The sequence below is a fragment of the Mixophyes fleayi genome, chromosome 3 (assembly GCF_038048845.1).
Source record: "Mixophyes fleayi isolate aMixFle1 chromosome 3, aMixFle1.hap1, whole genome shotgun sequence".
Lineage (NCBI taxonomy): Eukaryota > Metazoa > Chordata > Amphibia > Anura > Limnodynastidae > Mixophyes > Mixophyes fleayi.
In genome coordinates, this window is record NC_134404.1 from 293368252 (window position 1) to 293386672 (window position 18421).

Here is an 18421-nt window from a genome sequence, read left to right on the forward strand (position 1 = left end):
AAGGGAGGCATTTTTCTGACAAGAGGCAGATAAAGTATACAAACAGAATAAAACATTGGCACAGTTATGCACCTAGGTGGAGATTAAACCAGGTAAAAACATATGTGTAGTTTGGAGTGTGTTAATTTACATGATTTAAAAGCTGCTTCCTCTCAGCAAACAGACAGGGTGTGTCTTAGTCTAAACAGAGCCAGGGATGGGCGTTTCCTTTTAAAGGGAAGGTGGGTGTGTCACCTGCCCATCAAGCTAGGACTGTGGGAGGAGTGTCAGGTATAAAACCCTGCTTGTTTCATTGTTCAGGGAGATCAACGCTGGGATAGCTGGCTGATCTGGACAGAGAGCTGGACTATATATAGTAAGCGTTGAGGGTCTCCATTGTTGCTGTGCAAGTATACGGTATCAAAATATTATTACCATCCTGACAATAAAGAACCATAAAAAGGAAGAAGTTGTACGCGTGTGCTTCACCAGTAGCGGGCTCTTGCCACAAGTAGTGTCAGGAGTGGGATACCCCGGGAAGCAAGTTTCCGCTACCCAACCCGCGCAGACGTCAACATGGAGGAAGTACTGAGAACCCTCGTGAATGTGGCCGCTGCGCAGCAACAGCAGCAAGCTCAGATGCTACAAGTCGCCGAGGCACAGGTGGTACACAAGGCTCTTAAGAGAAGAGTTAAGCCAGGTGAGGCATGACAGAAATGAACCACCTGGTCCTGTTCTCCTGAAAATGTCGCAAGGTGATGACATAGAAGCATATCTGGTGTCCTTTGAGAGACTTGCAAAAAATGGCAAAATGGACTCCTAAAGATTGGGCTGAGAGACTGGCGCCATATCTGACTGGTGAAGCTCAGCGAGCTTATATGGATCTAGATGAGGAACGGGCCTCTGATTATTCGTGCCTAAAGTCTGAGATATTGGCTCGCATTGGAGTTTCCGGGCCAGGCCGAGCCCAGCGCTATCACCAATGGCGCTATGATAAAGAAAAACCGGTTAGAGCGCAAGTGGCTGAGCTTTCTAAAATTTTAAAGAAATGGCTGCAGCCTGAGGAGAATTCGCCTTCTCGGATTATTGAAGTTCTGGCGATAGATCACTGCATCTGGGGGCTGAACCGCGATTTGCAAAGGTGGGTGCTGCAATCAGATCCACAAACTTATGAAGAGCTTGCCACCGTGGTAGAAAGGTTTTGTGCGCTACAGCAAATGACTAAAGAACCTGCATTTGTGCCAAAGCCGCTGCCACGCCAAAAGCCAGGTTTGACAATCCTTGCTACAGTGCCTAATGGCAAAACTGCTACGGACAGAGGGCCAGGTACAAAGCTGTCTAATCTGAAGTGTTTTGAATGTGGTGAGCCAGGCCACTTGAATGCAGAGTGTCCTAAACTACCGGAACCCATGGACTGTTCCGTGGCACGTATTGGGCCTGCATTTCCAAGCTGTTTTACCATGAGTCCCACATCAGGAAGTCCTTGTTTGTTCCGGGTGACTGTGCTAATCAACCAAAACCTTGTTCTGGCCTTGGTTGACTCGGGGAGTGAACTCTCATTGGTTTCCAGCTCTGCCTTACCCGAAACCATAACTTCTCGGTTGCCCAAGGTGAAGGTTCTTTGCGTACATGGCACGACAGAGGAGTATGAAAGAACAATACTACCAGTTACAATCAAAGACAAAACTGTTATGGTGGTAGCTGCCATAGCACCTAAACTCCCATATCCACTCATTTTGGGGCGAGACTTCCCACTGTTTAATGATGTCCTTGGTGAGCGGATCCGGCCGGACATGCCGGCAACTGATGCAACGGTCGGAAGCCCGGTCTTAAAGGAACTGCCTAAGAATCCACAGCATCTGGACATCGATCTTTGGGAACCGCCAAACCGGAATGCCATCCTGGGAGTCACAGCAGGAGTTCCACAAAAGCATCCACCTGTGGGGAAACATGGACAGTCCAAACTAGCATTGGTCGGTGATGTGGCAGATGAGCCCACCCCGCCTGTCAGTGAGGATACGGCTGGTCCGCAATACCAATTTTGTTTCCTCTGCAGGACTTTGCTCAAGACCAACTTAATGATGCCACTTTGGAACATGCCTTTTAAAAGTGTGACTGAGGTAAATGGGGTAGAGAAAGCCGCCCAGCCTGCAGAAGGTATACCATATTTTATTGTTAAAAATAATTTCCTGTACAGAGTTGCTAGTGTACAGGGGGATAAAGTAGAACAATTAATGGTTCCTCAGGTCCATGTACCCCTAGTGTTAAAAGCAGCTCATACACATGTCTGTGGGGGACACCTAGGGGAGGATAAAACACGGGAACGAGTTCTGCTTAGGTTTTACTGGCCCGGTGTACACATGGCAGTGAAAAAGTATTGCCGGTCCTGTCCCATTTGTCAGAAAACCTGTCCCAAACCCATGTACAGGGCACCTCTCATTCCAATACCAATAGTACAAGTTCCCTTTGAACGGATAGCTATGGACCTTGTGGGGCCACTGGCAAAATCAGCACGTGGGCACCAATATATACTAGTGGTGCTTGACTATGCAACCAGGTATCCAGAGGCAATTCCCCTACAAAACATAAAGTCCAGCACCATAGCTAAAGAACTGGTATTGATGTTTACACGCTTCGGAATACCCAAAGAAATTCTCACAGACCAGGGTAGTCCATTCATGTCTAAACTGATGAAGGACATGTGCCAGTTGCTAGGGGTTACGGAGCTTCACACCTCTGTATACCATCCACAAACAGATGGCTTGGTGGAACGCTTTAACCGCACATTAAAGCACATGCTCAGGAAAGCAGTGGCTCAAGAGAAAAAAGATTGTGACACCCTTATTCCCTATTTAATGTTTGCCATCCGTGAGGTACCTCAAACTTCAACAGGGTTTAGTCCCTTTGAGTTATTGTTTGGGAGACAGCCCAGGGGTATCTTAGATATGTTAAAAGAAGGCTGGGAGCAGCAAGGTCCCAGGGAGCCAAATCTGGTACAATTTGTGTCCCAAATGTATGAGAGGCTAGGAAAGATAGGGCCCATTGTGCAGCAACATGTAAAAGAGGCTCAGGAACGACAGAAGAAAAGTTATGACAAAAGTGCTATTGTTCGATCTTTCAAGCCTGGGGACAAGGTCCTAGTCCTGGTTCCTACCGAGGAAAGCAAACTTTTTGCCCATTGGCACGGTCCATATGAAGTTCTAGAGGCTGTCGGTCCTGTCAATTACAGAGTCCGCTAGTTAGGTAGGATAAGGGAGGAGCAAATATATCATGTGAACCTCCTTAAACCCTGGCATGATGAGGAAACCTCTCCTCAGGTAGTGAGTACTGCCATTGAAAAGTCTGAAGTGCCCATAGAGCCAGCCTTGTCCATTCAGCAGAGACAACAGACTGAAGAAATGATTCGCCGGAACAGGGATGTCTTCTCTTCCATTCCTGGGTGCACTACCTTAATCGAACACGACATTGTCACTGCGCCAGGAGTCATTGTAAAGCAGAAGCCGTATCGTATTCCAGAAGCCAGACGGGTGGACATGAGAAAAGAGGTCGAGAAGATGCTCCGGTTAGATGTAATTGAAGAGTCCACTAGTGAATGGAATAGTCCCATTGTGCTTGTCCCGAAACCCAATGGGACAATTAGGTTCTGCAATGACTTTAGGCGCCTAAACAGTATGTCGCAGTTTGATGCTTATCCGATGCCATGTGTGGATGAACTAGTGGAAAATCTTGCTGGTAGCAATTATTTAACAACCCTTGATCTAACAAAGGGTTATTAGCAAGTTCCCCTGACTTCCACGACCAAGCCAAAGACTGCATTTTCCACCCCTGATGGTCTTTATCAATATAAAGTCCTACCCTTTGGGTTGCATGGGGCACCTGCCACCTTCCAAAGGGCTATGAATAAATTGCTACGACCTCACACAGCTTATGCAGCTGCTTACTTGGACGATATAGTGATTTATACCTCAGACTGGGGATCACATTTAGCCAAAGTTGAGGCGGTCTTAGCTTCTTTAAGGTCAGCAGGGTTAACAGCTAACCCAGAGAAATGTGCCATAGCCATGAGAGAAGCCAAATATTTGGGGTACATTGTTGGTCGAGGGCGTGTAAAACCCCAGCTAGACAAAGTGGAGGCAGTCAAAAGTTGGGCAAGACCAGAAAAAAAGTCGCAGTTAAGAACCTTTTTAGGCTTAGTAGGTTACTACAGGCGGTTTTTTAGCCACTTCGCCACTAGAGCTGCTCCACTAACGGACATGTTAAAAAAAAAAGTTGTCCAGATAGATTAACTTGGTCTGATTCTGCAGAAACCGCCTGGTCTGATCTTCGGTTAGCTCTTTGTTCCTCCCCAGTTCTACAAGCACCGGATTTTACCCGGAGGTTCTTCCTCCAAACTGATGCTTCTGGTGTTGGCTTAGGTGCAGTCTTGTCACAGGAGAAGAATGGAGTAGAAAATCCTGTCCTGTACCTAAGTCGTAAGTTGCTGCCAAGGGAACAAAAATATGCCACTGTGGAGAAAGAATGTCTCGCCATAAAATGGGCTACAGAAGCACTGCGCTATTATCTTTTAGGCAGAGAGTTCACCTTAATAACAGACCATGCACCATTGAGATGGATGCAGAGCAACCGGGAGGTAAATGCCAAGGTAACCCGCTGGTTCTTGGCACTGCAACCTTTTAAGTTCTCAGTAGAACATAGACCTGGGATTCTGCACAAGAATGCAGATGCGTTGTCACGAAAATAAGCACTCCTCGCGAAGTCCGCGTACCCCTACTTGGAGACACTAGGGGGAGGGATATGTAAGAAAGGGAGGCATTTTTCTGACAAGAGGCAGATAAAGTATACAAACAGAATAAAATATTGGCACAGTTATGCGCTAGTAAGCGTATAGGGTCTCCATAATTGCTGTGCAAGTATACGGTATCAAAATATTATTACCATCCTGATAATAAAGAACCATAAAAAGGAAGAAGTTGTTCACGTGTGCTTCACCAGTAGCGGGCTCTTGCCACAATATATATATGTATATATACATATGTATGCGTGTGTGTGTGTATATATATATATATATATATATATATATATATATATATATGTTGTTTATAAATGTGTGTGTTGTTCTTAAACTTATTTTTTGTTCTGCTAATTATTTTTTTTTTTAAACCCAATCTGGGCTGTCAGTTCCATAATGTATGTGCAAAACAAAGGCAAATGACCCAGTGAAGCAGTAAGTTACCATTAGTAACATACAGCTACTTCTGTGATATTTTTTTAACAGTGCGGACAATAAGGCATTTTTTATTGTCACTAACAAAATAATACTACGTCACTATGAGGAAAAATATTCATAAATAGGTCCCATAGTCCTTTCTGCTGCTCACAAGTAACAAGATACTCAGAACAATTGACTAACAGCTGCAGAATAAGTTATTGACAGGTGGGCAGGCAACACAGCAGTGGTTGTATTTAATCCTGCCATAAGTTCTAACAGCAGCCTGTCCCTCCATACTGATGGTGACCTATTCATTAGTCAAGCTGTGGAACAGAATAAGTAATGATCATTATTCTAACTAGATCCTGGAATGTAAATTAAAGGAGTTTCTAACACTTGCCCATTACAGTCGCAGTCCATGGCAGTGCCTGGTACTTTACATCTTCTGGTACTCAACGCTGTACAGCAGTCATTATGTAAGTGTGCAGCGCTAAGGACACTGCAGAAAGTTACAGAGGAAAGTGGGGAAAATCAGCAGGCTGATATTCCTCTCTGCCAGGGTCGTAACTAGGGCTGTGCGACAGGGGCGACCGCCCAGGGCGCAAAGCTGAAGGGGGGCGCAGTTTAGGAATATTTTAGGTTAATTTGGTTAAAATTGAGGGCTAGGGGGCGGCATTTGTCTTTCTCGCCCAGGGCGCTAGCATTCCAAGTTATGGCTCTGCAGTCTCTGCACACTGTTGACTATTTTGAAAAATACCATGACATTAGTGGGTGACTGCAGCAGGACTTCAGTATTTGTCAGTAGCCACCAGGAAAGTAGCCCCAGCTTGGAGAGGACCAGAGCTGGGGCTGGGGGACAGCAGACTGTGTACAGCACTTCCTGGAGAACCACAGAAGGGCAATGTTTTACTTCATCCTAGTAAACTCTACCCTGCCTCCTCCTTATTATTGTCATTGTCCTGCCCGGGGTTACAGCAGTCAGTGTTGCAGCATGGGGGAGGGAAGACGGGGACGCACATGCGCCTTGGGATCGGGTCTGGCTGCTTTATGAATTGAATGTCTCTAAGGGGAGAGGGACGTTTTATTCTGCTGGGTCCACTCTCAGCGCACAGTGGACACCGGACCCGAGCAATCTCCACAGCCCTCAGCTCTAAGCAGCCCAGGAATAAGGGGCCACCCTGGCAGGTAAGAGGCTGTGGGCGGACTGGGCACACAATACCCGGCTTCTGTATAATGACTGGGGGGCTGTGAGTGCTGGCAGCAGTGTGTGGTAAACTAGTTTACAGACATGGTCCCCGCTTGAGCCATCTATGTAGACATAGGACAGTGATTTAGGTTCATTTCAATACAAATTACACCAAGTTAATTTTCTTTTTCTCACTGAGCTTGATTTTCATTCTAACACAACAAGTAGCCGGACAGAATGCCAATGTGTATGTATAAGATATGTGCAGACAGCCGGGCATTGTGGGACTATTGATGAGCTGCAAAGCACTGTAGGGGTTTGGTTACTTTGCAGATTGATTTATTGCACTGATTATTCGAGGTTTAAGGATATGTATGGCTTCACAAGTTAAATAATGATCTAGTTTTCGTTGCATCTTTTCAATGCAAAAAATAGCATTAATGCATAGTCATTGTATCTGCCTGCAGTGATTGTGCACATCACAGAGACAGGTTTGAGTAGCTGGTGGTATTTCAACGTAGACATGATCTGTGTAAACATGTTTTATGATCACTTCAGCAAAACTGAAAAGAAATCAGGAAATTATGAAGCCAGGAACTCTATAACACAGGGAGAAAGTTATGAAAATAACTGCTGAGTGACACACCACATCCACTGTATAAATAAAAACCTTATAAAAAAGGAATATAGAAGAATATACTTTTATTGAAATGCTTCTGTTTGTATAATCCATAATATATCTGGAGTTTAATCTATAGTCTGTGCTGCAACAATGTTATAAAATCACTGTAAATGTCAGCTACAGGTGGAATTGTTATGAAGTTTGGAGATGAAAGACATTTTTTTCAGATGTACAGTGCTTGACTATTGGATGATCACATCTGAGGATGAGATCTTGTCTGATCATGAAATTTCATGTAGTGTTGGTATTACTTGGCAATGGTTTCTGATTCACTTGTTAATATCTGGTCCCTCATAGAGGAAACTTGCAGAACAGCACAAACCATGAGTAAGAGAGGAAGATTGAACTGCATATGTTTCTAGTGAACGTAGTTTTATGATTACATACATAAGCGACCAGCAAAAATACAGTGTTTGCATTTAAAATGATAATCATCATAAGCAGAATGCTTCAAGTTTTCTGTAAAATGTATGAATCAGTTCATCTTACAAATAAATATATTGGCTTGCATATTTGCATTTAATAGGGCTGATCGCTATACAAAACCTGTTTTTTTTTTCCCATTGACTGCCACTTAACCATTTAGTAGTACTGTAAGGGTCCCTTCTCTGGTGGGACACGAGCTACATGTCTGGTGTTTAGAGGAAGAGTATTGCCCATAGTACAGAATCCTGCAGTACTCTTAGATGGGGAAGTCAGTTAACAGGAGAAAAGAGTTCTGGAAGTCTCATATCCTTTAATATTAGTTTAATCGATATATATAGGCAGTGTGTGTGTGTGTGTGTGTATGTATATATATATATATATATATATATATATATATATATATATATATATATATATATATGCATAGGTAGTAATTGAAAAGTGTCATTCAGAGAACAAGTTGTTAATAATGGAGGATCACTTATGTTTTGATTAACAAGATGAGCCATAGCACCATAATATTCTTTTAAATTGCATTTTATGTGTATTTTATGTTATTAAATGTCTATTCCGCTATTTTGGGTAATTATTTGTATTACTATACAAACCACATTTTCTCACAACTGAAAAAGAGTTATGCTGAACATCACCTTTTCTTTCTGACTGATGTATTGTTTTTGAGGCTAAAAGGATAACTGGAATAATTATGTGAGATCAAGAAAAGAAGAAAACCTCACTTTGCTGTACTCCGCCGATCTGGCGCATCCTACAATTTCTCTAACAGTAACAGGAGAGAAGACTGTGACGCTCACAGTAGACCCTGACAACTCCGCTAGAAGTTTGAAAAAACCTGCCCCTTACAGGAGAGATTATCTCTTGTGAGAACCAATAGAGACAATGTGGAATCCGCTGGATTACAACATCATGGCAGCTCAGATGATTCAGATTTTTTTTTTATTGATCTTGCATAATTCAATTTTGGTTTGCATTTTCCTTTTATTTTAGAAATTCAACACAGTGGGGATTATTTACTAAGAATGCATATGCAAATGCAAATGTACTTTTTCCTATAGCAACAAAGTAGCAGTTGGCTGCAGTTAGTCTAGATAACAGTAGTCACATGTGCCATGGCTTTCAAAATCGTTGCAAAGTGGAAAATGTTTAGAAATTTATATACACTCAGTGGCCACTTTATTAGGTGCATCTTTCTAGTACTGGGTAAGACCCAGCTCCTGCTCTTAGCTGACAGGAGTGGAACCTGGTGTAGTCTTCTGCTGCTGTAGCCCATCCCATCCACTTCAAGGTTTGAGGTGCTGTGTCTTCAGAGATGCTCTTCTGCATACCACTGTTGTAACACATGGTTATTTAAGCTACTGTTGTCTTCCTGTCAGCTTTCCAGTCAGTCCATTCTCCCCTGACTTCTCTCATTAACAAGGTGTTTTCACCCACAGAACTGACGCTCACCGGATGGTTCTGTTTTGCACATCATTCTCTGTAATCTCTAGAGACTTTTATGTTTGAAAATCCCAGGATTTTAGGATCTTGAGTTTCTTAGGTACTCAAACCACCCTGTCTGTCACCAACAATAAGTCCACAGCCAAAGTCACTAAGATCACATTTCTTCCCCATTATATAATATATAAAGTAACAGAAAGGGAAACACTAGAAAGCTGTGTCTGAAAGATGCTTTGTTCAAATGTTAATGTCAGGACATAAGTAAGTGTTGTAGGAACCAGGCAGTAATTCTGGTACCTATGTACTTGCTACCTCAAGGAATCTTTTCCTGTAAGAGTTGGACAGTCAGTTGAGACAATTACCTTGTTTCTAATGAAGGAAGGTCAGTTAGCTTTTAGGAATATTAATCTTTATATGTGGTGTTATGTGGCTTGTAACTTTATTGATGATGATTATTAATAGTAGGAAGAAAAAGATTGCAACAGGAAAGCAGAATAAATAATTGTGTTCTCTGTAGGTCTTTTTAGGGTGCATATATTGGTACTTGTTAATTATAAGGGCACTACTAATACTCTGCTCACACTTTCTTCATCAGGCTCTGTCTTCTTCCTGCTACCATCACTGTCTGACACACAGTTACTTGCACATATTTGCAGTTATATGCCAAGCAGGAAACTGAGAGAGCCTAAAAATGCTAACAGAGACTGCTGTGGAATCAAGATTCTGTGTAGCGTGTTTCCCTGTAGGCACTGCGAGTTCATTCTCTGAAAAGCAGCAAAGCAGCATTACAGACAGTCGCCCACCGGCGCCACCAGTGATTTACGCCCATCAGGGATTCGGTTATCAAGAATAAACAGGAGTAGGTGCTGATCACCAAATTCCTCCCTCAGCAGTCAAAATAACCATATGACAGCTGGGTCGGAGTGCATGTTTCAAGTGGCTTCCCTATAATTAACAAGTATCCATATATCTTTGTTAGCATGAAAGAGAAGTAGGTAGAGACTGTGCCTAATGGAGTAATGTTCCCCTCTTTTGTTTTATATGAATCTACAGATATCTGGAGAGTAATAGATTTTATTGTACGTTTACCAAATCTGCTAAAATAATGCTCCTGTTGTAGGAGTCAACGTGCGCTGTCTTGTTTTGCATATGATGGAAATATGATTAAACACAACATTTCAGACTCATTCAAAAGAGTTTATCTGTAAGGACTCGTACACACGGGCAAGGAATAACAAGGCCAGTTAAAAGAGAAGAGTATAAGAGATATCAGAGTAAGGATATAAATACATTAAAGACAGTACAGAGAAGGACAACTAAAATGGTGCATGGCCTACATCACAAACTTACCCGGAAAGGCTAAAAGATCTTAATATGTATAGTTTGGCGCAAAGAAGGGAAAGGGGGGACATGATAGAAACTCAAATATATTAAGGGTTTTAACAAGGTACAGGAAGCAAACATTCTTCAAAGGAAGAGAAGTACTTGAACACGAGGACATGCACTGAAACTGAAGGGAAGTAGGTTCAGAGGAATAGGGTTTGAGGTTACCATAGATTAATAAAACAATGGGCAGACTAGATGGGCCAAGCGGTTCTTATCTGCCATTAAATTCTATGAAGTGTGTTCTTACAGCCTCCTTGTAACATAGGAGTAGGTTTACTTAACTTCTAATACGGAGAAGTGGAGGTGTGGGCCATAGCAACCAATCAGGTTCTAGCTATTATTTACCTAGTACTTTCTAGACAGTGATGATTAGAATCTCATTGGCTGCTGTAGGCAACACCTCCACTTCTCCTTTTAGTAAATCTACACCATAGTGTACTATACACTTAATGAGCGTTTCACCTAAGAACTCATGGAATTTACAGAGCACTAACACTTCTTAACGCTGCAGGCAATGTTGAAATTAATACAAAAATTTGGAATAGAGGTCATTGAACCCTGAGCAGAAGTACAATACTTGTGATGTTCATAGTATAACACTGCCGAAAGAAGAGTCTATCACTGTGAAATAAGACGTTCAAAATAAATCAAGGAATTTTCGTCATAATTTGTGCAATTTGCTGTACATTGCCAGAAGCACAACTCTATGTTCATTTTTAGGACAGTGTCAACCCTTATAATTTGCAAGTCTTAAAGTCCTTGGTCAGCCATTTCCTATGTCATGGGAATGTGTTCAGTTGGTCAATTAAGAATTTATTATTGCTGCTAGCAGAGAACGGTCATCAAGTGTATTCCATCCGCTTAATAGGCTACTGATTTGTGAGCCGAATTATGTACTGACACCATTGTGACCCATCTTGTGATACCTGATCCAAAGGGCGCCTGACATATGCACCAAGAAAATAAAGCATGTCTGAGACTTAATGTGTACTCAGCATTCTTGCCAAACGACCGTAAATTAAATACACTATAAAGTAAGTAACATTTTTTGTAAAAGATTGACGTCCTACTGAGACTTCTAAACTACACACAACATACAACACAACAGCTGTTTACTTCACTTCATGAGGAAAGAATGGAGACATAACATACAACCTCACATGTTTTATGTCCATACAGAAGCTTCATCAGAGGCATACACATCCACCAGTCACAAATACACTCCATGTTGAGACAGTTCCAGTAAATGCACCAATGCATTAGATACATACAACGCAAAAAAACTTCACTTAAGGCTAAATGCACATATTCTGATAAGTACATGAGTTATGTGGATGTAATTCCTGAATATATACTGTCTGTTCAGTAACATAAAATAATAACAAATACGAATATTGACTGTTTAAACAGATAGTATTACATAGTTGTCTACTCTCCCGGAATGTCCAGGAGACTCCGGAATTTCTGGGAGTCCTTCCAGACTCCCGGGAGAGCAGAGCAACTTCCTGTTCCTGGTTGATTGGTGGGGGTGGGGCTTAGTGATGCAGTACACGCATCATCGCGGCCCCGCCCCCCAGTATAAAAGGCCAAACTGACTGTGACACATTAGGGGGCGGGGCCATGTGGCATGTCCTGCTTAGTCATGCCCCCAAAAACCGCCAGTGAGGTCTCCCCTCCCGGAAGGGAGATCCCAAAAGTTGGCATGTATATAGCAGTATATATAACAGTGAATAAAAACATGTGGTACAACGCTGATTAAAATGTGTATAAATATGTAAATATAATCATAACTGTCTCTGTTTCAGTTTAACTCTCTCTCTCTTTCTTTCTCTCTCTCTCTCTCTCTCTCTCTCCCCTCTCTGCAATATATATATATATACTGTATATCATCTATCTATCTACCTACCTATAGCTATGTGTGTGTGCATATATATAATATATACAGTGCTTTTTTTGTAAGAAAAAAGGTGCCGGAACTCACATCACGCAATCAATCGCTGTACACACACACGTCAGTTGTATAATGAAACATAACGGTCGCCGCCCGCAGTAAGCACTCAGCGTGCGACCACATGACCAATCACAAACTGAGCAGCGCCACAAACCGAGCAGCGCCATCACAACTAGCGCAGACAAAGTACACATTCATCGGACTCGACACACAAGCAGCCCGCATGCACCGTTTTAATTATTTTACCGCCGACCTGCTACGCTCGACAGGTTGAGTCAAGTCCATGTGGACTAAATATCGAATGTTCAAAAGTTACTTTTAAAACTTGGAAAATCCGTTGAAAAAAGGTGCCGGAACTCAGTTCTGTGAGTTCTATTACAAAAAAAGCACTGTGTGTATATATATATATATATATATATATATATATATATATGTGTGTGTATATACACACACAGTGGGCAAAGTGGCGGTGTATATGGTGGTATGCCATATCGCTACTTTTCCTTCTGCCTAGTAGTATTAATATTGCTGTGACATTGGCTATTATCTCAATCACCTCTATTTCTATGGTAACTGAAGCAAAAATTGCAGTTGAATAGCCTATTTTTGTCAGAGAACTCATACAAGTAAAAATGCAAATTAGAATGTGCTGAAAATTAAAGTTGACTATTGCTGATATATTGGAGCTTGTGATGTGCCTCAGTAGCTCTACTTGTATCAGATCGTGTGTTTGCGTGCAGTCTGCTTAAGCCTGAAGCCGTTTCAATTAATAACATCTTAGAAATAAATGAATCCTTGTTTAGTTCCCACGGTTGCTTCCCTTTTCTCACAGTTATCATCGCTGCAATCAGTTCAAAGCTCTAAATTTGTAATCTCAATCTATCTCCCCCAAGTTTCAACTGGATTTTCCCGTTCTAAATGTCTCTACAGGCTTCTAATTGCTTTACAATGAACGTCTTATTTTTAGAGTTCCGTATTTCCTTCTTTGCCTCATATAATCTTTTGCTGTCAAAAAGAATATCAGCAGGTTGATCTGTGGTTCTTCATATATGGCCTGTAGGAGTTCTTAACATATTTGCTTTAAAGATTGTCTGTTTTTCTACTTTTTTTATTCAGTCTGTTCTTATGTACTCAGTGAACTCCACCTAGTTTTTCAGAGTGAGGTATGTAGAGCAATGTCATTATTAGAGAATTTCCTATGCTCTTGGCAGGTGCATCATAGTGCTTTCAGAGATCCATCATGGCACCTCCCAGTTGGCAAGAGCTGAGATTGTTGGACAGACGTAAGTCATTTTATATTACCAATAATTACGTTCATATGTGTAAATAGTATTTTAAAATTAGTGCTTTAATTTTAAAGCATCTTATAAATAGTTTAGTTTCAAAGAAAAATAAAAATATTTTCTGTCAGATTTTACCTGAAAACCTAATCTGATATCCAGTTTTTGAGGATGGGCCATACAATATCCCTGCTGTATATTTTTTTCAGACACAGAAAAAAAAAAAACCTTTAATCAGGCCATGGATGTTTTCATCATTTCCTTTTGTGGAATTTTAAGAGCTTGCAGAGATCAGGTTTTGTCGTTTACTTTTAATGGCGTCCATTTTGTATTTTGACAGAAAAGCTAATTTCCAGGTGCACTCCGAGCAATGTAATGAAATGCTTCATGCACAAAATAAAATAAAGACACTGTGCACACACACACACACACACACACACACACACACACACACACACACACGACTAATATAATAAATAATATTAATTATAATAAAACCCACCTCTATATTAGAGCCTTCTGTATCCCCACCTATACTACTTACTGCCTGGCTAGTGTCCCACTCTCCATTCTGAGTCACTGCTCTCCCCTTTCCCACTAGATTGTAATCTCTTTCATTAACAGGGCCCTCACCACCCTTTGTTTTCATGTCTGCATTTGTTTTGTCTATCTTTAATGTCCCTGTTTTATACATGCTGTGTTTTCCCACTATCTGGTACTACAGAGCTCTATGGCACTTTACAAATTAACAGCAATAATCATAATCCACAAATGAGGCTAAACCGAGCAGTAGTTTAGGAGAAAACTAAAGTCGTTTAGGTGAAACGTTAATTTCATTTAAATATTAGTGTAGGCCTTAAGTGGTACTGTTGGCATTTAAACTTTGAGCCTCTAAAGTTTCCCCCCCCCCCTCTCCGCACATAGAGTTACACTGCTGGTTGTGCCTCTTGGGAGTGGAGAGTAGACGTGTAACTTGGGGTGAGCAGGGTGAACCATTGAGCTACCCAGGCACAAAACCAAGGCTTTTTGCTGTGCGCATAGGGTGTGCTAAGTAAATGCCCTCCAGTGCAGATAGCCATCATGTGGGACACACTTTTATTAATGAAAAGGCATCATATCAATTCACTGGGAGTTCTCAAGAACAGGCTTAAGCTGGGTACACACTACACTGTTTTCGTCCAATAATCGGCTCAAACAGCCGACATACGACTGCTCGTTCAAAAGTCGGGTCAGTGTGTGCAGTGGACGATTGTCGCCTCATTTGGTAGGTCGTACCATTTAATATTTTCGTTCCAATCTCGTTTCCGCTGTGTAGTGTGTATAAACTTCCGACGGATCCACAACAGTGAGTACGAAATTACAGCCATTGCTCACGACAACATGGCTGTAAAAAGTCGCTAGCGGGACGTCCGCTCTTCCCTTTGTCGTTCTAAACAAGGCTAGTGTGTATGCAGTCCATGGGCCGAGCGATCAGACCATCGATCGCATGTAAAATCGCTCGGCATAAAAAGTTGGTCGAAATTTCTGTAGTGTGTACCCAGCTTTAGTGATTACAATTTTAAGACAAACAATTGCACTACTATTTTTAGTATTGCACAGCACTTGCACAGATTAGATTTTGTAGGGCTGTGTGATTTGTAGGCTTATTCAGAGCAAGACTTTTATATAATACTTGTTATATATATATTATATGGAGTCCTGGAATATCAATATCCTATGCTTGCAGCTACTGTGATGTCACTAGTTCCTAGTTAATTGATAGGTGACAGTACATACAGTTGTGGCTCCACCGGGTCTGACTTGTGCGCTTCAAATTTAACATCTTCATGGTATTGTATGTTTTTGCACTCTAATGGTTAGTCTATACTTGTCCATTGTTTGGGTTTCAGAATTTCTCCACTGCCTGCAAGTTGGACTGTTTTCTGAGAGCTTGTCAGTAACAAACAAACATCTCCATAGAATACAGGGGCAGCTGACCCGAGATACTGCAGGGAAGATTCTGTTTATATATCCAGTACATGGATATACATTTTTATTTTGATTTTGCTCTTTGCTCAGAGCTTAGTCTGTCAGTTTATTTATCTTTTAGAGAGGTTGTTTCTAGACCCCACAAACCACATATTGCATAATTGCCAAATATCGTGGCAAATATAAAACATACTTACTAACGTTTGAAAGTTGGCTTCTGGGAGCCTGCCAGGGGAGGTGGGCGTAATGGCGCAAACATGGCATTTTACATCAGGGGGTGGGGTGGGGGGCAAACACTGCGGTTCCCTGTGAATCACGGCGTTTTGGACCTAATTCTGCCCACTTCAAGTGGGCAGATGTGGGAGATTGTCACACTCTCCCGGGAGTTCGTGAGACTCTCGCGAAATGCGGGAGTCTCCCTGACATTCCGGGAGAGTTGGCAAGTATGATATAAAAGTGACAAATATTTTGGACAATACTGAATAAAAGATCTCTGCCCAGGAAAGTGTAAACCTAACAACATGGACCACTATGTATTTGATGCTGCTTCCGGCAAATTATAACAGACATAAGGATGGTATATTACACGCAGTGGGAACGTTCTCCAGAACCATTAACGGAAGGATGGTAGCAGGTTTTTTTTTTTTAAATAATTTTACATCTTTCATGTCTCCACCTTCCACTGTTTCTCCTCATTCTCTCAAATCCCACCACCAGTACCTACATCCCCCCCCCCCAACATCTCCATTTGTTATCCCGCTACTTTGCGTATCAATTATTAGATTGTGAGATAATTTGTCCATGGCGTGCTTTACTTTGTGTTTCATGTCATCGTATGTCATTTATTTGTATCACGACCCTCTCAATGTATAAATAAAAGACAATATTATTCTCTAAGTGTCACTATTGCTCTTACAGTGTGTAGAGAGCTCTCTGGACGTGTGCAACCAAACAGGAAGAAAATATTAGTATGTAAATTGGGATGAGCTGTGAGTAAACGTGTTGCATCTATCTAATTGAGGATCTCTCAGAAACATAGGCTGGGAAGTCTCGTCAATAATCCTTTTCATTGCATTTGGCAGGAAAACAAACTCAGAGCTGGGTACACACTACACTGTTTTCGTCCAATAATCGGCTCAAACAGCCGACATACGACCGCTCATTCAAAAGTCGGGTCAGTGTGTGCAGTGACACGATGGTCGAAAGTCTGCCCAAATGGACGATTATCGCCTCATTTGGTTGGTCGTACCGTTTAATATTTTCGTTCCAATCTCGTTTCCGCTGTGTAGTGTGTATAAACTTCCGACCGATCCACAACAGTAAGTACGAAATTACAGTCATTGCACCACGACAACGACAACATGGCTGTAAAAAGTCGCTCAAGGGACGTCCGCTCTTCCCTTTATCTTCTAAAACAAGGCTAGTGTGTATGCAGTCCATGGACCGAGCGATCGGAACATCGATCGCATGTAAAATCGCTCGGCATAAAAAGTTGGTCGAAATTTCTGTAGTGTGTACCCAGCTTTAGCGATCACAGGTTTAACTATCAGTAACAATCAGCCAAATGTTAAACCAATTAAAGATGAAGGAGTGGAGGTCAACAAGACTTCCAGACATGCTCTGATCTTCCTGGTTAGGACAGGTTCACACGTCTGATGTGTTGTGACACGAAGCATAATCCATGTAACTGGTGCTGTTTGTGTTTGTGGCTACTGAAGCTTTTCAGGAAGTTTTGCTGCCATAATGGCATAATGCAGTAAGCGTTGGTATGCAGAGAGGCCCTAACCCTGAATAACTGGAGATGGAAACTTCTAAGCAGCTACTTCATGTTTTTCTTTTAACTTGTTTTCAAAATGGACCTGTCATTTACACATATCTGAACAGAGTACATATAAATAAATATAGGTTACATTTGCAGTATATTACAGCCATATTGTTTCTTCTGAGTTTACTTTTTACATGTCCGTATTGAGTTAGCCGACTTCTGATCAGGTATAAATATTCATTAGCATTAATGAGAGTGTGAACATCCCAGGTACTGCTAGGAGCATGCTCACTGTGCTTATGGTAAAACTGAACGCTGTTATCAGTGCTTATTGTAATTTTCATTTCCAAGTAGCTATCCCATACTTACCTACTTTGTAGAATCTCTTTCTGGGAGAGGGGTGTGACTGGAAGGCGGGAGAGGGCAGGGCGCGGTGTATCGCGTTAATTTGGCCCGTCCCCTTGACAGAAATGTAATTTTGTCACTGGGGCGGGGCCAAAAAATTGCGTCATTTAGTGGTGGCTGTAGCGGGATGCGGGAGATTTGCCAGCTCTCCCGGGAGTCTGTGAGACTGACCCGAATTTCGGGAGTCTCCCGGACATTCCGGGAGAGTTGGCAAGTATGAGCTATCCATGACAGCATACATATTGGTTTTATGCCACCTCTTCGGTGATAGGACAGATCCGTCCCTCAAAGGAAATAAAGGCTGGTCTTTCCCCCTCCCTTCTTAAGCTAGGTACTCACTACAGGTTTTTCACCCAAATATTGTGCAAATCACACAATCAACGACCGTTAGATACGATATCGCATTAGCGTGTTCACTTCCACGATCATGTTTTATTGTACCAAAGCACATCATATCGTATCATTTGATTTTATAAACGGACTGAATATCTCTATAAACAATGGAACGATGTTGGACAATTTCTGCAGTGTGTATGCACTCGTGACCAGCAGTGTAGGCAGATCTAAATAGTGTTTACAGAGTCAGGATCTTTTCAGCCGATAGTTATGACAGATGAAGAGCACAGATCTGAAAGTAAATCTTGTAAAGAGTGTATACTGTGTACACATGAATCATCATGCTGAGCGGGACTTACAGTTATTAGCGATATCGCATCGGGAGACATTTTC

The 18421-nt window shown here is 41.8% G+C and overlaps 1 protein-coding gene across 2 annotated transcripts in view; it reads left to right on the forward strand.

Annotated features, from left to right (window-relative positions):
• Positions 1-6203: 6203 nt before the first annotated feature.
• Positions 6204-18421, forward strand: part of RIN2 (Ras and Rab interactor 2) — a 134020-nt gene continuing 121802 nt past the window's right edge. Inside the window, exon 1 of one of the 2 annotated variants that reach the window (XM_075203826.1) lies at positions 6204-6373. In XM_075203826.1, the coding sequence (XP_075059927.1) occupies positions 6245-6373 (129 nt within the window). In that variant the 5' untranslated portion in view covers positions 6204-6244. The remainder of the gene's footprint in view (positions 6374-18421) is intronic. The other variant, XM_075203827.1, reaches the window with a different exon arrangement.